At 42.1% G+C, this 25,542-nt stretch overlaps 1 protein-coding gene and 4 non-coding genes across 5 annotated transcripts; all 5 read left to right on the forward strand.

Annotated features, from left to right (window-relative positions):
- NOP58 (NOP58 ribonucleoprotein) lies at positions 1-25,542 on the forward strand. The gene is made up of 15 exons (XM_075028163.1): positions 1-156; positions 3,688-3,764; positions 5,512-5,564; positions 7,432-7,556; positions 8,620-8,756; positions 9,933-9,997; positions 11,301-11,435; positions 12,324-12,469; positions 13,420-13,546; positions 14,218-14,381; positions 15,101-15,235; positions 16,515-16,576; positions 19,186-19,319; positions 24,345-24,466; positions 25,206-25,542. The coding sequence occupies exons 1-15, from the start codon at positions 112-114 to the stop codon at positions 25,260-25,262; spliced, it is 1,584 nt and encodes a 527-aa protein (XP_074884264.1). The 5' UTR covers positions 1-111; the 3' UTR covers positions 25,263-25,542.
- Positions 5,838-5,925, forward strand: LOC142031700 (small nucleolar RNA SNORD70). The gene has a single exon (XR_012650597.1). It is a non-coding gene; the product is annotated as a small nucleolar RNA SNORD70 (small nucleolar RNA).
- LOC142031701 (small nucleolar RNA SNORD70) lies at positions 10,587-10,674 on the forward strand. Its single transcript, XR_012650598.1, has one exon. It is a non-coding gene; the product is annotated as a small nucleolar RNA SNORD70 (small nucleolar RNA).
- Positions 12,571-12,654, forward strand: LOC142031704 (small nucleolar RNA SNORD11B). Its single transcript, XR_012650601.1, has one exon. It is a non-coding gene; the product is annotated as a small nucleolar RNA SNORD11B (small nucleolar RNA).
- LOC142031703 (small nucleolar RNA SNORD11) lies at positions 13,722-13,807 on the forward strand. The gene has a single exon (XR_012650600.1). It is a non-coding gene; the product is annotated as a small nucleolar RNA SNORD11 (small nucleolar RNA).

Consider the following 25,542-nt stretch of genomic DNA (forward strand, 5'->3'; position numbering starts at 1 on the left):
CTTCCGGCGCCGCTCCTTCCCCTTCCGGCGCGCGCGTGTGCTTGACCGGGGGTCCCGTCCGCTGGCGCACGTGGCCGCGCCCCCCGCCCCATCCCGGGCTCCGCCGCCGCCATGTTGGTGCTGTTCGAGACCGCCGCTGGCTACGCCATCTTCAAGGTAAGGTGTGGAGGGCCGGCCGGCCGTGGTGCCTCTCGCCCGGCCGCGGCGCGTCCCCGCCCGCCCGGGTGGGTCTCGGCGCGGGGGGGCGGCTGCCGGCCTGCGGGGAAGCAGAAGTGAGGGGGGGGAAACACGGGCGGGGGGGGCGAGTGCCCCCCGGGCCGGGCGGCTCCTCAGGGAGTTACTCCGCGCGGCGGCCCTTTGCGGTGCCTCCGGGGCCGGGCAGGAGCCGGGGGGTGTAGGAGCAGGGAGGCCGTGTTGCGAGGGAGGCCTCGGGCCAGAGGCGCGGGGAGGGGGCTGCAGCGGGAGTCTGAAGGCGCTTGGCGGGGAGGAAGGGGGGCTTCCTCGGTGGTCCTGCCAAGCGTCACCCGTGGCGCTCGTTTGCTCCCACCTATAGGGGTAGATTTGGTCGGAAGGCGTGCGCCTGTGGCCGTGCCCCTTTCGGAGTCTCCGGAGGCACCTGGGTTTGGGCACGTTGACTTCTTTCTCTTCCTAACCGCCTTCCCGTGGCTGACGTTCCAGCAAAACCTTGTGGGTGCGGGAAGGGGCGCGTGGGAGACGGGCAGCGTGTTCCCAAACGGGTGTGCAGGGTGCCTTGGCTTGAGCACGTTTCCAAAAGCAGGCTGGCTGAGCGCACGGGCAGGGTGAGGGTGCCTGCAGGTACAGTGTGTGGTCTGCCTTCCCTCGCTCAGCTGAGAACATGGGCTGGGAGGAACAGGCTGCTTCACAGGGCTTTGCCAGCCTCCTCATGAGGTGGCTCAAAAGCTGCAGTTTCATGGTGGTTTGAACAAGTCTAAACTAGAGCTGCTGCTGTGCCATGCTCCCCTCTGGCCTGTTCTCTTGCTTGAGCGTTGATGCCTGTACAGTTCCACCAGCTTGTTCATAGAGTTTGATCATAACACTTGTATTTTTCCCCTCCAGCTTAGTCTTTTTTTCTGGGTTAGCTTGTGTGAACACAAGTGCAGGTGCAAAGAGAGCAAGGTGCTGGTTTCTTGTGCACTAGCCTGCTGCAGAACTACACCCTTTGTGCTCTACAGAGCCTATGTTTACTTCACTTGCCCAGAAACCTTTCCTCCTCACTGGGGTGCAGCTTGGGCCAGGAACATTTCAAGATGTAAGCAGGCAAGGAGGATTTCAAGATGTAAGCCTCAGGGAGAAGACAGAAATACTTCTAAAAGCAGATGGTTTCTGTTCTGTGCCCCCCCCCCCCCCCCACTCCAATGCTTATGCCTGGGGAACTAACACATACAGCAGCTTCCCTGAAGGTTTTGCTCCCTCAATGTTCACACTGGCTAGTGTCCTGCATCTTCCAAGTTACTAAAAGTTTACCTCTTGAGTAGGCTCAAACCTCTTGTGCAGTGAGGCAAGGCTTTCAATGGAGCCAGGAGGGGCTGAAAATAATCCATATTTTAATTTCTAAAAGCAGGTAGGCATAAAGCAAAGGTAGGAGGAGGGGCATAAAGAGAAATGAGGAAGTGTCTCTGCAGAAGTGCTGCAGGGCTCCACTGCAGGTGTCACCAGCTGGGGCGTGGGGGTCTGGCTGTGATGTGTGTGCAAAGCGGCTAGAGGGCACCAGGCGTCAAGGAGCAGTGATCAAAGGCAGGCTGCTAAACGCCTACTCTGTGGGAAAGACTGGACTGCAAATGGTGTCTGGGCTGGATTGGGAGAGAGGTGAAAGCTGTCTGCTGGGACTGAGCAGAAGTAGTATTTTATTAAAAAACGTTTTGAGACAAGCTTTGGTTTTCCATGCTGATTCTTTTTGCAGCTGCCAAGGACAGATACGGCAAGCCCCAGCCACAGTGCACATTTGCAGGGCAAGGCTCTCAAATCACATAGCTTTGCTTTCCTAGATGCAGTAGCTGTTCAGCTGCAAACCTGTGTCACTGTTACACTTGTACGTTTGTTCTGTATCAGAGTAGTCTCTGCAGAGTTTAGCTTTTTTCTTTTTAAAGCAATCGCTTTACTTGGGGGTTGGACAGAATTTGTGCTTCTGAATTTTGGGAGGCAGTCACAGTCACCCACTTCCCTTTTCAGCAGTGCCCGCAGATGTCACAGAATCATAATTTGGGCTGGAAGGGGCCTTAAAGATCATCTAGTTCCAACCCCCCTGCCATGGACAGGGGCACCTTCCACTAGACCAGGTTTCCAGCATAACTGCGCTTTGCCTTTATGCTTGGGGGATCAAGAACTGTTGTCCTCTGCAAGCTGTGTAGCTCTTGGGTATTCCCTTGTAGGTGCTGCTTCCGTTAGAGGACCAAACACTCTAAATAGTAAGGGCAAATGGGGCATAGCCATGTTACAGATCTTGGAAGACTTTCCAGTGAGTCTTACTATCTTGCAGGATACAAAATATCTATAGGCATGTAATTTCTATATGCTAAAAATCTTGATTTAGCAGCTTCTGTGTCTTTATTTTTCTCTATGCACCCATGTCTGTTTATAGAGGCTGAAAATTCTGTAGGCCTCGGGGTCGGAAAGATGAATTGGAGGAAAGAATCAGCAAGCTGAGGAAAGGAAGAGTTACCCTGAGGTTTTTCTGTGCCTCAGAGTTCTGTGGGGAATGAGTTACTATGTTTATTTACTCAGCTACTAATTGAGTTTAAAAAAGACAACCTCCTTGGACTGGGGTTTAAAAAACTGGAAGAGAGCAAAATCTCATAATGCAAGAACGATTTCTGCACTGCACCCAGTCAAATTGCAATTGTGTTGCATTTGCGTTGTGGGGACAAAACCACAAGATTTTTGAGTGAGGTGTAGAGAATGTAATGTTTTAAAGATCTTGACTGTACTGTTCCCCTGAGGACTTTTCTAGGAATTTGCAGTACACTCTGCGTTTTGTGAAACATGTGTAGGCTCTAGGGATGTAACTGTTAATCTTGTGCTGTTTAAAAACTGAGGGGGATCCCCTTTGTACAGAGATTGGATTAAGCCATTGCAGCTTCTTAGGTAATTCCTGGCTCGGTTGATTACCAAGCTGTCCGTGAAAAGTCTTCTTTACAGAGATGTTCTCTTTCTTCCTTGGGCTAGCTCAGATTGATGAAGATAACTCATGGGATCACTCCTTCCTGTTAGGCATCCCAGGCGTGTTTGTATTTTCCCGAAGTAGTGGCAGGTTTGGTTTTGGGTCACCGGGGTTGTGAATGAGTCCTGTAGAGGAGGTGGAGCAAGCCCAGTTTTGATAAACAAGGAGAGGGTTTTGCTTTAATGTGCAGGTTCAGAAGGACCCAGCTATTATTGAGCAACTTCTGTAATTCAGTTGAAAGTAAAAACACTGTAATATTATGTGTGTATTAGTAGGATAAAGCTGCTGAAAGAGAGTGATGACACTGGAGATCACCAAAATTGAGTTTCTTGACTCAATCACTATTAACTTCCAGTGGTTGGGTACACTGTAAATCTGCTTCAGGTCTTCTCTGGTGAATGCAGGGTTGAATGTTCAAAAGTACTTTAAATATAGTTGTGTGATTTTTTTTTATTTTTTTTTTTTGTGGCGGTGGTGTTTGGTGTTTTGGTTTTTTTTTCCTTCTACAGGTTCTGAATGAGAAAAAGCTCCAAGAAGTTGACAGTTTATGGAAAGAATTTGAAACTCCCGAAAAAGCAAACAAAATGTAAGCAGCTTTATGGGGGAATAGCAGCCTGGCTTTTGGAAGGACATGACTGCCTGTAGTTATGCACATCTGAGGTTCAGAAGGAAGTACTGGTTTTTATTTTTCAGTATTGTAAAACCTAAAAGCTGTAAACAATGATAATGTGAAGTTAGATATCCAGATAAACTTAAACTGGAATATCAAAGTGAAAGAAATTGCTTTTTTCCTTGCAGCGTAATTAAGCTGCAGAAGTCATTACCATGTGTCACCGAAGCAAAAAATTGAACAATATTTTAAGGAGATCTCGATGCTTTCACAAGAACATCCAATCTTGTAATGCTGGAACCAGCTGAAATGGTGGGGTTTTGTGTTCACAGGAAGTTATTAAAAAAAAAGTTTAATCCAGCTGAAAGTAATAGCATCTGAGTCACTGTCAATTGAGAATTAGTGTTGTTGCCCATGCCATCAGTGAGTGTTAGCACCACTGCATAGCTGCATAGGGATTGCAGTGTCCACTGACCAAGCTGGCCTTTCTAGCAAATTGCCCTGAAGCTGAGGACAACAGTGAATTCCTTCCAAGTCTGTTTAGGGTGTTTTTATTGGAAGATTTCTAACCAGCTTTGGTTATAACGGATACCTCTGAACAAGCTATGCCTTGTGATTTGGATTTATCCTGCTCTGTAACAGTATTTAGAGGAGAGGCCAGAATATCCCACATCTGCCTGTTTGTAGTGTGTTAATGTTGTCTTGGAAACATAATTTTGGCCACTTGCTAGACAGGATGTGGCTCTTAATGGATCTCTACTCTGATCAAAGTAATTCCTATCTCTCCTGCCTTTCTGAAAAGGCATCAGTATAAGCCTGGAGCTTCTGTTGGGCTCTGTGAATGCTTAACTCAAGCATTCAGCTTTATCTGTGACCTTGCTTCCTTTGCAGATACTTGACTCACAAAGAGCAGTGGTTAATCACAACTGGATTAGTCAAATGCCTGTCCCTGACAAGGAATTTACTAGATTGAGATAGCTTCTTAACTGTAACTCTGGATATCAACACCACAGACTTTGTGAGGGGGAGAGGGGAGCGGGGCCTGAAGATCTGACACAGCGTGGTTAAACACTGTCCCTGTGATTTTTGGCTCTGGTCAGCAGTTAGGGCACGGAAGAATTTTCTGTTGTTTGTTTTAAGCTTAGCTCAGAACTTGTATTCTAACATCTAATTACAAGGAAGGACTTGAAGTTTCATGGGCAATGAATCAGTTCAGTTTTAAAGTCTCTGAAGATGCATTTGGTTGAAAAGCATGTTAAATCTGAGCTGTGCAGGGTGTGCATTCCACAGAGGCAGAAGGCTCCCTTTTGAAGATGTGTGGAAAGATGCTATCATCAGTCAATCAGGAGTGACACCTGGTTAATCAGGGTGCAGTGTTGAAATTTAAATGGATGATGTCTGTCTGTAATTATGAACTACAAAACAAAAAGGGGGCTTCGGTTTTCTGATTATGTTGGTCCTAGAAATACTAAATCAAAATTTCTTCTTTTTTTTTTTTTAAATTAAGTTTGTGGGACCCAGCTGAAAAGTCAGATCAGGCTCAAACTTAATCAGCAGGTTTGGTGCTCTTCCCTCTTTTTGAGGGTCTGGATATTGATCTCTGCTCTCTTGCAGTCTTAAGGAGAAGAGGGGAACTATAATAGCAGAGGCAGAAAAAAAGTAAAACGGTTCTAGCATCTGGCTTATGTACATTCGTTCATACAGTTGTATTTTTCTTCTGTAGAGTAAAGCTGAAACACTTTGAAAAATTTCAGGACACAACAGAAGCACTTGCTGGTAAGTGAGTTAACACCATTCTTACAAAAAAAACCCCAAACAACCCTGTCAAGAACTACTTCACTCATTACTTACCTCTGACCCTGCTCTGTTTCTTTGCTTAGTTTTTAAATTATAAATTTTTCAAAGTCAACTGTTTTTGTTGTTTTATGAGGTAATCCATCCAGTCTATAGAGTGGTAGAGATGTAATGAAGTGTAGTTTTTTCCTACCATGATTATTTTCCAAGCAGCTCACTAGTGAGCACCGTGTAGAAGGTTTTGACTGGTATATGTAGCCTGTTGTCAATGATGGATTCTTGTTGAAGCTGAATATAACTGATTGAGTCAACATTTCGTCACTACCACTGAGACAACAGACAGATATCAGAGTACATATATTATCACAACTGCCCTTGTTTTATGCACACATATTATGTCTGTGTTTTTACAGCCTAAAAAAATGCCTGTATTCCACTTAAAATAAATTCAGGAGTTTAAACAAAACGGAAAGCCTTATATTCAGTAACGTTTACTAATTCAACACTTAAATGTTTGATGCCGTGGACTAGTTTGAGCAGAAATTATAGAAGTTCTAGCTAATCATTCAGAAATGGTGTGACTATTACTGCTGAATGTGCTGTATGACATCAGCAGGTGCATGTTCCAGGTCACATTTACAACTAAAGAACGGATCTTCATATTCTGATGTGGTAGGGTTAGCTTATAAAGGAAGCTAAGGAAAGAAGAATGGAGACACTGCCATCATACATGAGATGCAAGTGAAACAACTGAGACTCGAGCTGCTGTATATTCCTCTTCCTGGCATATTTTTTGGATTATGTTGCTTTTGCATAGGTTTGGATTCAGATCATGTATAGTTAGGCTGATTAAAACAAAACAAAACAAAAACCACCACCTCACAGAACAGAACAAGAACTACCCCCTGCCAAAAACTTCTACTACTTTGCTTCAGGTTTACTAATCTGTGAAATGGAAGAGATTATTCAGACTACCTAGGTCACATTTATTTGGAAAGGAGGACTATGTATGTGGTTGTTCTAAGTGGATTAGGAGCTATTGGCCAGCTTGAAAGGTGGAAACATCTCTGTTGTAGAAAGGTTGAGAGGACTTAGATTTTACCCTTATGTTTCATTAATGTTCTGCAAATCAACCACTGGCTTCTGCTCTGTTTGCTGTGATGAAGATGTTGCATCAATCACAGAAGTTCTGTGGAGCACAGAGCTGACCTGCAAAGAGAGTTGTATAAGTGCTTGCTTGAAATATATTGTGTGGGATTGTAAAGCTTTCACAGAGCTATTAATACTTGAGAATGAAGAATGTCCTTTTAAAATTTGTCAGTCTACAAGCTATATTAAAAGGGTCTGTGTCTGACTGCTCAGTCAGTGTGTTTGGCATCATTCTTTGTTGGACTTTAGATAGTACGTTATCATCAGAGTATGCAGATAAGCCATTACTCAATTTAGGATATCATGATTGCTGACTAGTAGACCTGGAAAATGTTTGGTTAATTAAATGATACACAAAATGTTCCCATATAACCTTGCCTTCAGAAATGTTAAACATACATCCAAGGCGTATGGCATACTGTTTGTAGAGATCCTTAAACAAAATTGACAGAAATAGAACTGAAACCACGTGGAGAAACGAGAGGCAACTGGGAGAAGGGTTTTTGATTTAGGCCTCCAAAGGAGCAAGTATATAATTTTCTTATACTTTGATTTTAGCTACTGCATGGTGAAGTAGTATTGCAGCTCAGACTAGAGCTACTGTGGGCAGTTAAAATAAAAATAACAAGTTAGGAGTACTATTTTTACAGGTTTTAGGAGGGGAAAGAAACTGTATCTCTGGTGTTTTTGTTTTATACAGCATCCACAGCTCTTGTAGAAGGCAAGCTCAGCAAGAACTTGAAGAAAATTCTCAAGAAGATAGTGGCAAAAGATGCCCATGAACAGTTGGCTGTAGCAGATGCCAAACTTGGAGGTGTCATAAAGGTGATAACTGATTTTGCCATTCTTCCTTTTGTCTCATGCTGCTGAAATCTTATAGTCAGGTTCCAGAGATTTTGCAGTTATTAGCGATGGATTATGCTGCCAATGCTGTGTTTCCAGTGTGGAAGATACCTAATCCTTATGATCAAATGTGTACTGCATGTATACTGGCAAGATGTTGTCTTGAGTACACAAGTGAATGTTATGGTCAAAGTGCACTAAGGTGTTCAGGTTTGCTTTATTTCTCTCTTAAATTTTGGTTAAAAATATTTAAAATTATTAAAAAATTAATTTCCCTAATAATCCCATCCAGAAAAAGGGGCAGGAGGGACAACAAACAGATAAAAACAGCCAGGCACACACACTTATTCATCACCAACAGATGCAGCAATAGGGGGGGTGATGACTTACTGTCTTTTGGGGAGCCACCTTGTTCTGCCTTCCTCAGTCTACAAGCAATTGTGCACATCCTTCAGTCCTTGCCTGGCAGAGGAAAGTAGTAATACAGTAGAGGTGGACTGCTTTCTCCAGTGTCTCCTAGGTGTCAGATATCATCACAACCATGAGGTTCCTATCTCATGTCTGATTACTCCCTGTTCCCGTGGTTTTTATTCTGACCACCTCCTCGGCCTGTCTTAGGAGACTGGTGTAGGCTGCAAAATGAGGAGGATTTAGTGTTAAAGTGAATAATACCAAGGACTCAGAACTAATTATTCAGGTTTGTTCTCTGAAAAAGACCAAAAGCCCCCAGCCATCTACCTCTGAATTTTCTCTCTGTGGCCAAACCATTTCTAGTGAATGGCAGAATCTTGAATCTTTGGTTCCAGTGTCTATGTAGCAGATAGAGTATTAATTATAAATCTCCTCTTCAAACTGGAATTGTTACTGTGTGGGGAACTGGGGGTGTCCCTACCTGGAGCATCAAAGGTGACTGAAACTTGTGTGATCACAAGATTGCAGTGGGAAAACCAGGTGTAATGACATAAGGACTTCCCTACTGGAAGAAGGGCTTTACAGGAATGTCATTGTTGTGCTTGACTTTGGACTATTGATTTCCATCCTGCAGGATAAACTGAATTTGAGTTGTATACACAGCCCAATGGTTACAGAGCTGATGAGAGGAATTCGCTCACAGATTGAAGGGCTTATTACAGGCCTCCCTTCTCGAGAGATGGCAGCTATGTGTCTGGGTCTTGCACACAGGTGAGTTCCTGGAACACCTCTGTTTCATCCCATGTCTGCCCCACTCCTGTGTGCTTGGCTATGCTGTGTTGCTTGATGTGTCTCAGAGTATGTGACATGGTCTCATACTCTCTAAGTCAAGACACGTTTGTATCTGAAATCTTGTTTTATAAAGGAAGGATGTTCCAGTTTGCATCCACCCTTTAGAGAGGCTTAATCTTCACCCGAAGTTGATAGCTTTCCGTTGCATGTTACATACTTTAGGATTTGGTTTGAAATGTCTCTGTAGCAGTCAAATGAGTCATTTAAAACTCCATTGCCACTGAGAGACAAGGTGAAGACCATGATTTGCTGATTTATGGCAGAATAAATACCTATATAATACATAATGTAAATGTTAAAGGCAGAGGTGACTTCCCACCTTGCTATCACTGCCTTTTAGGTTTAGCGAAGCAGTAGTTAAATACAAAGTTGTTGGGGTCAAGCATTCATTCATGAGTAACTTTTAATCCGTATTGTGACATGAGCTTGTCCTGTCCATGAGCCACTGGAAAGTTAGAGAACTGCTTTGCTGTAGCTATTTTCTTAAAAATAGATGTTTGTTTGCTTCAAAAATGGGCATTAATATTGAAAAAGGACTTTATCAATGCGGATTTGCATCTTCATAAAGTGTCTTTTTACTGTAGGATACTGAGAAATTTTAAACGTACATTAAAGCCAGATGGTAATGGACTTTCTCAGACAGTGAGAATTTGTTCCAGGAGGTTTCTTCTGTTGCTTCACATTAGTGTTGCTGATATTTGCTGCTGGGTAGGTACAGTTTTGTGGATTGCCTCCAGCTGCTGCAGAACTGGAAGGGCTGTTGACAAATACTTTTTGTGGGGAACCATGCAGAAAGAAACCAACAATCAATTTCCTGCCACGGCACTCATGTTCAGTCTGCTGCATGTGGTACAGATAGCCTTAACTTTCCCTTTCACCCTGGTCACAGGGTATGTGCATGTACACATGTCAGAGCTGTTGCGAAACTTCTGTCATTGTGGCTTCTGGCCACAGCTGAGAGCAGTCGGTGGCATAAAACTGAGCTGGTATGAATGAATGTATGGACAGCTATATTCATGTAAAACAGGAACAGATGGGACATACTCTGCAGCAGGTTGTCAGGATGCTGGTGAAACTGTATTTCTGTCTCCTCAGCCTTTCCCGATACAAGTTGAAATTCAGCCCGGACAAAGTAGATACCATGATTATCCAGGCAATTTGTAAGTATATTTAGAGCTTAAATTATTACTGGATTTGGCTTAGGATAGCTGACTTTTTTACATTGGTTACAGAAAAGTATTGCTGTCAATTTCCTCCTAGTATGTTTCAGTAAATTGGGCATTGATATTCAGCCTGGCATAAGGTGTGTTTTCTTAACAGCGTTTTCCACAAGCAGGAACATTTTTAGGGTGATACAGTAAACTGGCATCCACTTTTTCTTAGCACAGAGATCAGCTGAAATACAGGCAGTATTAGTTCAGTCCCCTGAGGACTTCACTTCCAAATGTGCCTCCTTCTGAGTAGTGTTGGGAGAATGAGCCCCACAGGACACGTTTTTCTGACCCTTCATTTTGGTGCTGTCTTGCATAGAGGGCAATGTAGAAATAGACTCTTATGTTAGGCGTGTAAAACCTACTGCAGTGTGTAATGCTGCATTCCATCTCCTTGCTTTCTTAACGGAAAATGGACTGAAATTGTAAACACAGCTAGGAAAGCCCATTCCTCATTTTTCCTTGAAGACATCCACATCATAATCGGCATGCTTGCTGTGAAGCAGTGGTGAGGAATCCTGTTTGGAATATTAATTCCCAGACTGTTGTCAATGATGAAACATAGCCTAGCTGAAATTAATGATTTAATTCAGTTCCTTCGTCACTACCACTGAGACAACAGATGGGAACGTTGGTATTGCTTTAGTGGGAAATATTTTAGCCTCAGGGCTCTGTAGCAATGTATGCTGTGGGTGTTACTCTTATGTTGTAAATCCGGTTATTGGTCATATCTGGTAAATGGTGAGCCTGTTGGATTTGCGTTGGGTGTATTTATATTATAAAGGCAACTAAAGGACTTAATACAATCTTTTAAATGAAGTAACTGAATACAAGATCAGTTTCTCACCATTAAAACAGTTTTCCTTAATGTTTATTAGATGGCTAAGTTTTACATCAGTCTTGTGTGTAGCACTTTGGCTGACTGAGAGGAAGAATAACTGGCTGCTGCTCCCCTTCCAGTAGGATGTGCTTTGCAGCTGTTACAGGAGTCTGTCCAGGACAGTCCCAGTGACAAAACTTTCAGACCACGCTCATGGGAATTCTAATATTTCTGTAATATTGTGCCTGGGATTATGCAGTTCTCTGAAAAGCGAAGACTTCTAATGTACTGCAGCTTATGTTTCATTCCAGTCTTTATGGGATAAAATACTTCAGTTTACCTCCCTTTACGCTCTTTATGTTTGTTGATTTGAGAGTTTTCCATTTTTTAGATTACCTTTTTAGAAAAAAAGTCCATTCTTCTTTCTCTTAGCACTTCTTGATGACTTGGACAAAGAACTGAATAACTACATCATGCGCTGTAGGGAATGGTATGGTTGGCACTTCCCTGAACTGGGCAAAATCATCACAGATAACCTAACGTATTGTAAATGTGTGCGGAAAGTTGGTGAGTAATAAGGAGGCATGAGCCTGCAGAATGTTGCATGTTAGTGTGCAGTGCATTAATGGCACTGATTTGTAGACCAGTGACTCGCTCATCCAGCTGGTCATGACCCTGTATACAATCCTGCCTTCAGCAGCAGTGTAAATAGGGCCAGTAGAAAAGTAGTGTATGCTTGCATCTATATGTTGATGCAGTTTACCATTTTGAAGCTTAAGAGAAAGCTAATACCATATCACCCATCAGTTCTTCATGGACCACCTGCATATCTTCTTAGAATCACAATTCATCAGCAGACCAGTTTGGAAATTAGCTGCCAAAAACTGATGTAAAGAGAATTGGTACCTGTTTGCGGGTGTTCTTGGAGACAATAACTATTATAATTATAAGAGCAGAAAGAATGACTGCTGTATTATTTTGGACACTTGCCTCACCTTTTAGGCATGTGCTTTGTATTGATGATTTTATTTTATTTTTAAATAATGAAGTTTGCCATTCCGAGAGAAACTTGTGGTTTTAAGGGAGCTTTTCTCCCAGTTGTAGGAAGAATTACATAGGTTTGGTTAGTGGTAAATGACTGCTTGCTTCCTGGAATTCTTCCTTTGTAATCTTGTGATTGAAAAATTTGCAGCAAGCAGCTACTGAAAAGGTGAAGTATGTAGTGTTACAGAATAAGGGCTTTTTTTCTAGTTTCAAATTTAATATTTCCAACTATTCTCAGCTAGTATAAACATGAAGTCAGAGCATTGACATATATTTTGGGAGTTTGGAATAGGATGATGGCAGACTTGACTCACTGTTGTTATTTTGGCCTTTTATCTTCATCTGTTTCTGTGCTTTTTTACTAGTTCATCTCTCCCCCAGCACAAACATACTTTCATCTGTCCCCCACAGGAGACAGAACCAATTTTGCCTCCTCTGATGTTTCTGACATCCTACCAGAGGAGATTGAAGAGGATGTGAAGGCTGCCGCTGAGATTTCCATGGGGACAGAAGTATCAGAAGAAGATATAAACAACATAATCCATCTCTGTGATCAGGTATGTACACGTGGATGAATAGCAATAGGAACTCCACTTTAGCCATATCAGAGCCTCTTCTTCCAAGGAGAGGTTTTCCCAGGGCGTTGCTAAGACACTTGTGATGGCAGTGATGATTCCTATGTTGTTGCTTTCCTGATGTACAGATGTGAGGGTGTATAGTCACTACCTCATCTGAGCCATCTCAGACTGTTGATGTCTGCACAAAGTCTTCCAAAAGTGGCAGTCTTACTTTGGGGGGCAATGTTGCCATCATTGTGCTTTTAAGTCTTTGAGATAATGGTACTGTATAGCCTCTTCTTGATCTGTCACTTTTGAAGCTAGCTGATAAACCTGGGGTTAAAAGTGGAGCAGTGAGGCCCCAAAAGAATTAGGAGCCCTATCCTGCTTTCATCTGGATTGTATGTGAACTCCCTCTGACTTCAGTGGTGCCAGTTGGATCCCTTTGTGACATTACCAGGGAGTGGCAGGGTTAGGAGTTCCTGTTCTTGGTCTAGACCGGGCTGCTTTTTTATGTGCATTCTAATTGTGTGTATTTGTATGGAACAAGTAAAGAGCATTCATCCCATTTCAAGAGAATGGTGGCAAAGATTTATGTGAAAACTGAATGTTCCAGGGTTTTGTCCTAAAGAAAAAGTCCTTACTAAGTATTTTTGTTCTGCTTCGCTGTCTTTGGCATGTTGTCAGCTCCTTTATCAGGAGCTTTGCTGAGAAGATAAGTTGCATAAGGGAATAAACAATACAGATCCAATATACTTTATGGATGGAGCTCTGCTCTGGGAATATGCCCTATATAAAGCTTTCTATAACTTGGGCTCTCGGCTGTCTGCATTTTGCATTTTATTAGTCTCCTTCACTGGAATTCTCAGCACTTGCTCATTTCAGTATATTTTGCTCTTAATGTTTGTCAGTCAGCTAATACTGATTCCTATAACCAAACTCTGTGCCAGGTGATTGAAATCTCTGAGTATCGGACACAGCTGTATGACTACCTGAAGAACAGAATGATGGCCATTGCTCCTAATCTCACTGTAATGGTGGGCGAACTGGTTGGAGCAAGGCTCATTGCTCATGCAGGTGGGTTACACTGTTACACTGATCAGTGTAAGTAAGGCTTAGATGACCTCATCAGAGGTTTTCTCTGAGGAGCTGGTCAGCTAAAAGCATTATGCAAGGGCCTGATGAACATCTTGTGGTAAAGTGGGGGAAGGTAGCTCTTGAGGAATCGGAGAATACTAGCATGAGCTTGGTAGTAGTCTGTGATGACAGAGTTCTCAGTTGGCCTGAATTCTTTTTGGAATATGAGGGCAACTTAAGTCACTACCTCTTCTGAGACACTTACTGAGCCTTCTGCTAATAGTCCAGTCACTTCTGAGGTAAAATGCTGACAAACTGGCATTAGGCTTTTATAGTCAGACTGTCTCAAGGTAGCAGCCTTATTTCAGTTACCTGTGCTGAGGTTCTGTGATGACATGTTCTTGCTGCCAGACTTCGTCAGGAGTAAGCATTACTCCGGTGTAATATGTTTTATTGAGTCAGCCTTCCTCCCTGTTGTTGAAATCAAACCAAGACAGCTGAGCATGAAAGACTGAAATGGCTTACCTGTCCTTCAGGAAAAGAACATGAAGCAGCTCTCATAGGAATAGATGGCTCTGAGCTTCCTACTTTTGCATAGTGTAGGAATCTAGCCTCCTGCTTCTTTAGCTGCTCCTTTTACAAATTACTGTTGCTGTGTCACTTCCTTCTAGGTTCCCTCTTGAATCTGGCAAAACATCCAGCTTCAACAGTTCAGTTACTGGGTGCTGAGAAGGCACTCTTCAGAGCACTGAAGACTAAACGGGACACACCTAAATTTGGCCTTATCTATCATGCTTCCCTAGTGGGACAAACCAATACCAAAAACAAAGGAAAGGTGAGTTGCAGAATTGTTTACCAGCTTGGCTTTTTCCAGAGCATGAATATCTGTCCATGAGATGGCTTGAGCTTCATGCTGAGGCTCTTTCCATGGCTTACTTTACTGTATTGCTTCATGGTTACGTGGAACGTGCCACTGTCCCACAAGTCTTTGGATGTCATTCATTCCTGTTTGAAAAAGCAAATGGGATTGTCCATTCGACACATCTGAGTAATAACAGATGCATTCCTGCTGAGTTATGATGTAATGCTGACTATCTCAAGGGGTATGTTACTACTTTCTTCTACATGATAGTAAATTAAGCTGTTACAGGCTTTAGTCTTGCTTGAAAATCAGACTCTTTTTGTTGTGCTAAAGCTAGTAACTTTTGTGGCTTGCTTTTAGAGAGCTTAGGCTTTTGTAGTTCAGGTTGATGAATACGTGTTTGAATTGTGGAGAAAGCTATCCCCTCAAACTAACCTGATTTGAAGGTTGGGGTAGAGTGGGATATGTATAACTAACTTGCTGTCTCAGATGTTTTCCCTCTATTTATCAAGAAAATAAGGCATTACATTAACAGTATTTCAATGTTGAAAGAATGATGTACTAAGTGTTTTTTGGACTAAACACTGCTATTAAATGGTTACTTTGTTCTTTTGTTTGTGGGTATGGTTTCCAGAGTGAATCATTGCCTTATGTTAAGTCTTAGCATTTAATATTCTTTTTGGGTTTTCCAGATTTCTCGAATGCTGGCAGCTAAGACTGCCTTGACTATTCGTTACGATGCCCTCGGAGAGAATACCAGTGCTGAAATGGGAGCTGAGAACAGACTAAAAGTAGAGACGAGACTGAGGCTTTTGGAAGAGAGAGGGGTAAGTCTAGCAGAGAGTTGCTGAATGAAGCTGACATTCTTGGTTATGGTATGATTTTTTGATGCACTGCTTTCTGAGTCTTTTCCCTTCACTCAGTTATGTCTCCTAGTGTCACTCTTATTCTGTAGTTTCTCCCAACCTTGGCTGGAGCAGTAGGGTTTAACCTGGCTGCATCCATTTGTTTGTATGTCAGTTTTTCTTGTTTACATGTCTGTCTTCATTTACATTACATTGAAAAAAATCTTGATTCTGAACAAGATGAATAAGATCATACCTTTACATTCTACTACATCTGTCTTGATTGCAAAGATATGTTTATTACTTCATAGCTTCTCTCTCTCTTCATCTTAGAATAAAGTGCATTCGCATTTTCTCCCCTTCTCACATTTTCCACCATGGGTCCCTGAAATCTGAATGCTGGTGATGCTTAGTCTTACGGAGCTTTCTCTGTAGCTAAAGCAAGATGTTGTTCTGCAAATTGCTGCATTGCCCTCCCATCAGTCACTTAATGCATATTCCGCCTCTCTATACCTGCTGTTCTATCTGCTGCCATCGGTGCAGCATGATGGGAGAATGTAGGGTTCACTTTCCTCTTTTTGGTGGCATGCCTACTGCATGTGATCTTGTAAATGATGACTAGGTTCAGCCTTCCAAGCTAGAAGTTCTGATACTAATGCTGTAGTACTGGCATTGCTAGAACAAAGAAGAAAAATCCAGAAAAACCTGCTTGCTACTCCTTGAGCATTTCATGGGAGGTGATAATTCCACTCGAAACAAAGGCAAGGAAGCATGTTAATACCAAAATACAAACTGATCACCTGACAAGTACAAATTTAATTCAAATCCAGTTTGGGGCCTGTATTGTGGTTTTAAGGGTGGCTTTATGCCAGACATGGGGTGATACCTGCCCTGACATGCAGTTATCCTTGCAAAAAAAGTGTGCACAAATTTGAGCTGGTCTTGGGAATTTAGAAGTATGATGTTGTATGTCATGGGGCTGTGGTATGTTTGATCTGGTACTAGAAGCCCTTTAATTGAATTGGGTTCTTGAAGAGCAATATTAGGAAGGCACATACCTTTCTCACCCCAGTCACCTCCCTGTCACTGTTCTACTCACAGGTGTAAGACTCATACAGGTACACAAGGGCCTGGGCAATATATGGCCAATAATATATGTCTATCTTTCCATTTTTAATTACTTTCAAGAGCTGTAGAACTTGTGTTATGGATTGTTTTCATTATGAGTAATTTGTTTTTCACTTCTGAATTTTTCTTGTAGATAAGAAGAATCAGTGGCACTGGAAAAGCCTTGGCCAGGACAGACAAGTATCAAAACAAGAGGTGAATAGTTTTTCCTTTCAGCTTGGCTGAGTATAAATAACTCTCCATGTTTTTATTTCTGAGAAGCTTTTTGGTTGTGGGCTGAGTTGACTTAAGATCCAGAAAACATTTTCTGTGCTCTTAAACACTGATGACAAGTCCCATTGCTAATGGGAATTTCAATTTTCCTACATTTTACAGTTGTGGTAAAGCCAGTGAACTGGAGAAACAGTCCTGATTTTCTAATAGTAGATTACTAACATAATCAGATAACAAGTATGTTTAGATGGTATCAGCATCAGCCCAAAAAGCTGAGTAGTTTGGGGAGTTAATATGTAGCAGCTTTATTTAATGTAAGTCTGAATGAATTAAATTTGAGAAAATGAGAGTTTGAATGAATTTCTTTGACATGGAAGCTGTCCTAGAGACCTACTTAGTAGTCTTATTCTTAGAAAATAAAAAAAAAGCACCACTTGTTTTGAGCAAAGCTTCATCTCCTTGTTTAGGTCTTGTACGTAGTAAGTAATACATATCTTAAGCAATAGGTAGGGTCTGTATGCTGGACACTGTTAGAGCAGTTTCTGGTGTCTGAAGTGATACTGTAAATGGCAACTGGGACAGCTGAACATCTAAGGATTTGAACAGGTTATTAGTCTGAGCTGTGACATCTGGGTTTTTCGCTTAATTTGGTTACAGGCTTCTTGCTTGGCTTGGCCTGCTTATTTTGCTGAACCTTTGGTGTAGAGAGGGCAAGTGCTTAGCAAAACCAGGGCTGGGTGCTAGTTCTGTGAGGAAAAAATAGCACTGTTGCACCCATCTGCGGTCCCAAAACATCTTTCTCAAGTGTAGCTGTAACTTTCATTTCCATATGCTAGGCATTTCAAAGTGTAGTGATGGCTGTGATTTCTGGAGCAGCTTTTGAAAAGTGTCAGTAAATGAAGCATCAGGGCGCTATAAGGAGGCAGTAGCTTAGAGAGCAGGGTGTTGAGGAGACAACATACATGCTGGGTTTTGACCTCTTGAAATAAGGAGTCATGAATTCCTGCCAGGACATGTTTCTGCTGTTAGACATGCTTTGCAAATGTGTCTAGGCTTGGGGGAGAGACTGAAGATAGTTCCTGGCTGTTTGGCTTAGTCTGGCTGCCTAAAAGGGAAACTTAACTCGGTTCCTGTTAAATTGTCCTTGTACAAAAATGGCAGTACTACTCCTTTATGGAGATTGTTTGAAGGGCTAAACTAGTGTTTTAAGGAGATTGGCAAGAATCTCGTAGTCTTGTATGGAACTATGGATCCTGTATGAATTAGCTACATCAAAGGCATGTTTCAGAAGTTAATTGTGAGGTAGTTTTTAGAGTTGAGGTTCAAGTGAAGCATTTCAGTATGCTTTCCAAAAAAGCTGTGAGAGAGTGCATTACCTATCTTTGGCATGTTTATTTGCTGATTTTTTTTGTTGGTGGGGTTTTTTTTTGGTTGGTTGCTTGTTTTTTGGGGGGTGGTTTTTTGGTTTTTTGTTTTAATTAGCAGCAGCAGTCAATGACAAGGAAGCCAGCTCTTGCCTGGGTTTAACTGAAGCGGAGTCCACTGTTTGCAAAAGGCTGTGTAATCAATTTCTGTAAGGCCAATATGCAGTGTTAATACCCATAAGAATAATTTCTGATGCTTAGAGGGTGAATTGATGGTACTGTCTGCTAGCATTAATTACCACATGCTTCCCAGTCTAGTTGCTAGCTTCAGTTGCTTTTTTAACCTGTGCAAGGTAGCTACTTCAGATTCCTACTGTAGAGAAGTTCAGGTGCTCAGTATGTGACTGGGGAGGGGGGGGGGGGGAATAGTTTAGGCTTACTCTTTTAAAATTCCTTTCTCCTTCAGTAGGAATTCTGTTCTGAATGAGTAAGAAAAAAAAGAATTGCTTCATTGCTATTGTATGATTCCATTCCCCTGAAAAGGTCCAACTAAAGAGCACTGGGTTTCAGTGTGGCTGGTCCTCGGCAGCCTGTAGAGGAGTTTGGGACTGAACAAAGGAGCACGCAATATTTGAGAAGACATGGTTTCAGACACAGATTAGGTATTTGAATGTCCCATAAAGTTGGTGATCCAAGTGATAGAGATGAGCCATAGCATTACCCTGGCTTGTGAGTTGTGCCCTGTGAACATAGTGGTGGAGAGGCAGTGCAGAAAAAGCAAAAGTAAAGCTACTTCTAATGCTGTATGTATATTACCCTTAGGGTATGCTTATATGGACTTAAAAAAAATTGTGGGGAGCGATGTGCTTGTGACCATACAGCTATACTAGAAAGGCTTTCAGCAGCAGGGATCAGTCTAATGGGTAATTTAAGTGCTCTATAGAGCCTTGAACAGATAAAACCAAACTCTTAACTTAACTGGTATCTTCTGTTCAGATCAGACATTTGTACTTCATGGGCTATCTCCTGTAGTCGTGATTACTGATGAACCATTCATGTATTGGAGAAAGGGCCTTACTACCTGTAGATGCTTTGTTAGCTGAGCAAGACTGATTTGCAAATATTCTTGGGAGGTTGTGTTGGAAAGTTTATGTTCAACTGCAGGATCTTACCTGGGGGCTAGCTGCTCTTTTTGTTACTTAAACTGACTTGTTTTCTTCATTACAGCGAAGTAAAAATATTTGACCCATCTGGTGACTCTACACTTCCTGCTGTTTCAAAGAAACGCAAAATTCAGGAGGTTGAAGACCAAGATACAGAGGTTGCTGTGAAAGCAAAGAAGCTTAAAGCAGAGATGAAAGGTTAGTTGCTGCATCTGTGTTGCTGGCATGTCGCTGTGTGCATCATGCAATGGAGCTTAACGTTTACAGCCAACCACAATACCTGGTTATTCTCCTTGGGTATGACAGTGTATTTTTAAAAAAGTAATAATCCTTTATGGACTGACACCAGACTGCAGTCAATTTACTTTAAATATCTGCTTTTAAACAGTTGTAAGCATATAAGAACATTTAAAAACGAAATTCTACTCATATTCTTGCAGAATTTCTTGCTGAGCAGGTTTATATTTAGTGGGCCTCAGTATCTTGAAGACAAAAAAGCTCTTCCCTGTAAAACCAGAACTTGCCCAATTTTCTTTAAAGAATACTGGTTTTTTTCTGTATAGAAATGTTGTCTGGCATGTTTCAACATATAAAGATTGAATGTCAGAATTTGAGGTGAAATGACAGTTGGAAATTTCAGTCTGAATTTACATAATACATGAGTAATTGTTACTCTCTGGAGAGCTAAAACTGAACTATGGCCACAGTTGTTCTTTCTTGCTCTTGTAAGTTACTGTGTGATTTTTGGACTGTGACTTAAATAATCTGGTTTTATATTATGGTTCATTTTAAGAAACATTCTTTTCTCCAGTGTGCGCTTCAGCATGTCTAAATGGCTGGCCTAATACTTGCTATGATAGTGAAGTACCCAGTGTGTGACTTGGGAGGGAAAAAAACGGAAAAGGAAGATGACTTTAAGTCAGTTTTGTGAGAACTTGAGCCAGATCTGGGCTTGAGCTACTCCTAAGTTTTGTCAAGTACCTGTGCCTGCAGCAGGTGAGGGTTGTCAGCCTCTCCTTTCTGCCCTTCTCTGTACTGCTGTGTTCTAGAGTATCGGAGTGTTGTTATGCTGGTTCTGTACATCTTCCTGCTCAGCTGATGCCGAGGTGTGATCTTTCCAGACGCCGGTTGGTCCATGGTGTCTGTATACATGGATGGAGCAACTTGTAGGAACCTAAACTTAGCTGAGAAAGTTACATGGGAGGGAGAATCCATTGTGCTATAAAGCTGAGATCTGTGCCCCAGCTTGTTCTCTTGTACTTATCATAATGAGACAAGGACACATGAGTATTTTGGAGGCTTGAACTTTGCCTGTTTTCTTTTTGGAGAATGTGGGTGTTCTCAAAGCTACTGCTTTTGATAATCTTTTGAAATAACTTCCCTTACTATAGCCTCGAAATTGTTCCCTTGGGCTTCCCTTGGATTATCAAAGCAAGTGTTGACATCTCACAGGTGTGAGCTCCTCACAGGTGAAATACTACATTCATTTCTAGCCTGGACTCCTACAGTATGAGGAGGATATTTCTGTTCATAGATATATTATTCAACGGTTCATGCTTTTACACACATCTGCTTGGTTTTGCTTCATTTGCTGCTTTGAGCATTGATACCTCCTGGTTTAGGGTTTGAATAGAGCTTAGCAGGTACCCTTGAGCTACCAAGAATTATTTGAGCAGTAGACAGTGTTCAGAATACTTGTGGACTACTGAAATCCATGCTGTTTGCTTGTAAACTTCAGTTCTTCATATCAGCGGGGTCATTTTATTTGGATACTTGGGCATTAGAACTGTGCCAGTTGCTTCAGGCTGTGAAAGAAGTGTTTTTAGAGAGCTTATTTCTCATATCACCTGTATGCAGAACTGATCCCTTCAACCTGTTCTCTTGTACCCTTTAAAATAGCACTGCCCCTATGTTTGCAAATTCTTGTATTTGACCACCCTGTAAAGTACCTGGATTTCCCTGACACAGGCTAGACAGACCATGACCTTGCTCTTTTCCAGTATAGTTAGTATGACTCCAGAGTGTGCTGGGAGGGGGGGGTGGTTTGAGAAGTTTTGAGTAGTTCAGGGAGTTCCATAATACACAGAAGAGTGCAGAGGAGGTCCCAGCATTAAGATTTTATGTTGCATGTCCACTTGAATGTGCATGAGCCTTAAATTTCTGCTGTTCTTGGCTCTAGTCTTTTTGATGCAGTGCTCTATTAAGCATTTCCCTGGTCAGAGATTACACATCCAGACATAGTGTTATGAAAGAAGTCTCTGCCCCCTCCTTCCCCATGCTGTTTGTGCAGCTGTGTGGTAAATGGGGCCGGTGGAAAAGCAGTCCAGGAAAAAAAGGAATTCTTCAGCCATATCAATTTTGACTGGGTTTGTATTATGAGAGGAAGGTAAGAGACAGGAATAAGCTGGGAAGCTGCCACTGAAAAGTGATTTGTCAAACTATTGTTTTAATATTTGTTGTAAAGGGGGTGACTATTTTGAACTGTGCTAGCCTGAAATGTAAATGTTACTATGACATGTGTAGCATTTTCTCTTTCCCTGTTTGGGGTGCGTGTATGGCAGTACTTTGGATAGGAACTGGCAAGGGGGTTGGGGGTGAGGCATGACTTCAAACCACTTTCACCTTTTACACCTAAAAAGAAACCAAGTGGAAGGATGGTGCCTGAAACAAGTTATAATCCACTTAAGGAGTTGTCTGTTAAAACCTGTTTTAGTGGTGGGGGAAGTGAAATAGGACAGGTATTTTTGTGACTACAGTCTTTGAAGTTGAATGTGGCTAGACAGAATGCATAGTACCAACAAGACTAGCCAGTGCCCCCGGTGAAGTGTTCAGCTTGCTTGCATTTAAGTATCAGGATATAGTTGCAGCTAGCCACTTGGAAAGGTCTCTCTTGAAAAGAGAAATACCGTCTTAATTTAATGGAGTGAACCCTGCAAGGCGCAAAGCCTTAAATCACAGCAGCATCATGACGTGGTGCCTTTATTGATAGGCAATGTGACTTGATTCTGTGGATGCCCAGCATCATATGTAGGAGGGAGGGTACATCAGGCTGGCATGTAAAAGCTTAGAGAAAACTGGTGGAAAATGGGTGAGTGGAACTACTGCTGGTGATCTCCAGGACTGCACAGGGCCATCAATCAAATTGCTCTCCTGGGTGCTGTTTTCTGTGCCTCCATGCCTGATAGTAAGAGCTGTTGGCTTTCTTGTCAGCTGCTGTGTATCACAAAGAAACCCCACTGGGCTTGAGTGACTTAGAAGTGTTGTACCCGGAGGGAAGAGACCAGCACCCCTGGAGCCTTTATCCTCATTCTGCCTAGGTACAGATACGTGAAGTCTTGTGATGAGCTTTGCTAGAAGGCATCAACTGAAATCTTCAGGAAGGCGTCTGCTGCTACTAGCTGTGAGAAGTGACAGTGCCTGTGAGTGCACAGTGCATCATCTGCAGTTGTAAATTGTGACAGGTTCCACTGCCTGGTGTGTCAGACTTGATGACATGTAAGGTAATAACGAGAAGTTATTTTTCCAAGGTTACCACCCAACATTTTGCTTGAAAATGCATAGCTTACCAATCCAGCTGAGTGAAAATGGGTTGTATAGCAAAATGTGATGCGTATGCTCTTGTCGTACGGTATAGCTTTAATGTAGTTTATGCTTATTTTTCAGCTACTTTTTATTTCCCTGTGTCATAGCTAGGGAGGTGATTTTTATAGGTGTTTTGAATGCCTTATGCTTGCATGCTGTTTACTGTGAATGAGTGTATGGCAGAAACCACTTACAGTTATATTTACCAGTTCCTTTATCTGGAATCCTTTGCTGTTTTGCTTCTGGCATTTTTTAATGTCAGAAAACTGCATGTGTTAGCTGGCTGTATTTTCCTGTAGACATGTCTAGAAATTTTTTACCCTGAAGCCAATTTTTTTGTCTGAAGCTTATGTTAGAGGCAAAGATTGAGGTGTATTTTTGACTCTTATAGTTCTTCTGCTGCCTTGAGGAACTAAACTTGTGACAAAGTACAATCAAGATGTTAGGAGGTTGTGTGGTTCGGGTTTGTTATGATAGCATTGGTTTTGTTTCTGTTCTTTTTGTAAGTGGTAAGTAAGTGTGCTTCAAAATGAAATTTATTTGGTTTTGGGGGGGAGTACAGTGAGAAAATTACTTCGAGTCACACCTCCAGTAGCAACTGTACACACGACAAACACCACCGGTTTCAGTGTCTCAATTTTGTAGCTACTGAAGGACAGTGGTTGCTACGTCATGAACTTACTCATGAGTATTATGTACTGAGAAACTTGGTATCCAGCACTGACTCAGCTGTGCAAATAAATTTAACTTGGGTATGCTCCAGTAACAGCTTGGCTACTGCATAGGCTGTCAGATTGGTAATGATTTCTGCTTAGTTTCTTTACCTAGAGATTCCTAAGACTGTGGTATGTATTCTAGAAAATGAGTGGTAAATCATAGTGCCTTTACCACTGTGATTAGATAGGCCAGCAGTTGATGAATAGTTCTGAAAAATAAATGTAAGAGGGCATTAGTAAATCTTTCCTTGGGTTAACATTCCTCTCTGCTTATATAAATAATTAAATTCCTGTCTTCCATGACATGAAAGAGTTTCTGCTTTTGCATTAAATGCTTTATGTTAGCTCAGCATTAAGAGATCTTTGCGTTTGCCAATCTAAATGGTAAAGCAAGCTGGTCTGCTGCTTAGAAATTTCCAACACCAAGATAGGGAAATGAGTTGTGAACAATCTACTGCTGGCTGAATGTATTTCTAGTGTGGGTTTTAGAGTCCTTCCACTGTTCTTGTGATGCTGGTGAAAAAAATTGCCTGATTGTGGACAGTCTGTTTTCAGAAAGAGTACTTGAAGGTAACTTGGCAGACAAATGAAAACATGCAAGCTTGTTTTAAACTTTGTGAGCAGCATATAGGAGTGGTATTTGTACCAGGAGATGTGTGAATAGTGCTGTCTGAACATTGTCACTTGTGTCTTAGGTAGTTGTGTACTTTGATTATAGCAGGTATGGGCACATCATGCAGGTAAGGGCAAAGTGTAGAGAAAATAAATGTGGAGAGATGTAAAGAAGGGCAGTGTATTCGGTATTTTGCATTCTTACTATCATCGTTGCATCCTCTCACATCTCATAGAAAGCTTATCCTTTTGCCTTTTTACACTCTTAATAACAGACAACCTGCCTTTCATTTTCCTTCCTTCTGTGGTACAGAAGAGACAACTGTAGAAGATGACGAACCTGTCAAAAAGAAGAAAAAGAAAAAGGATAAGGAAAAGCAAGTTGAAGAGGAGGAGGTACTGAATGAGGAACCCCCTACCAGCCCCACGGTTGAGGTAAGGCAGAATTGCACAGCTACCTGATCCTTTATGGGAATGGATTCTCTCCTAAAACATATGGACTGAGGGATCTGTATAACCCATGGTATGCAAGGATGGTTTTACTCTAGTAACTTTATTTCATGATATCCATCACTGTAATGTCCAAGAAGACTTGTGTTACAAAATAAGGTCTGGGAAATTTGTGACTGTAGTGCCTCCATGTACCAGGAATGTTTCCCCTCCTTTCCTCTGCCCACCCCCAGCTTTAGTCTTCTCTCTTTCCTCATCTTTTCTAGTGGGGAGGGTGTCCCTTGGTGCCAATCCACAGGCATCTGTCCAGTGTTTAGGACTTGTAGGGAGCAGAGGCTGTACCTGCTGAATTGATGAAGCATCATTTGATGTCTTCTAGCAACAGTAGAGTGGATGGGACCAAACCAAACTAGTTGCTCGGTTTTGAAATCCTGTTTTTAACATGGCGTTTAATTTTCTCCCCTTTGTTTAGCACAGCTTCACTGCTTGGGCACAGTGTTGAGCTGCCAACAGTGTGGCAGACAGCTTCCCTTGCCCACTGGCCCCACCATGCTGTAAACATTGAGTGCATTTAGCAATAGAGGAAGGAGATGACTCTTGGGTTGTGCTATGCTGAGTGCAGCAGCTGCTGTAATGCTTTGAGTGTGAACTCCGTTGCCCAGCTACATGTATTGCTTTGCTTCTCCATGATGCTTTGTTCATAGCAATGTTTGTTTGTTTGCAGAATACAGAGAAAAAGAAGAAGAAAAAGAAGAAAACAAAAGATGAGGATGAAGACTAAGGAGCAGGAAGGAACATTGTCCCTTGGACAGTTGCTTCAGAGTAGCATTTCTTGACATAATTTCTTTAGCCTCCTGCTGAAAACTGTAACTTCCCTATATTGCAAGAGGGCAAGGAGATGAATTTGATAGCTGTCCTCTGCCCTGGAGCAGAATACCCCAGTGTCTCTGCTACTTAGGTGGATTGCTGGTTTTTTGCAGTTTCTTTTCTTGAAAAGATCACACTAGGTCCTCTTTTCATATGCAGTCTCCACTGATAAGGAATAAAAACATTTTTATGGA

The sequence above is a fragment of the Buteo buteo genome, chromosome 5, assembly GCF_964188355.1.
Source record: "Buteo buteo chromosome 5, bButBut1.hap1.1, whole genome shotgun sequence".
Lineage (NCBI taxonomy): Eukaryota > Metazoa > Chordata > Aves > Accipitriformes > Accipitridae > Buteo > Buteo buteo.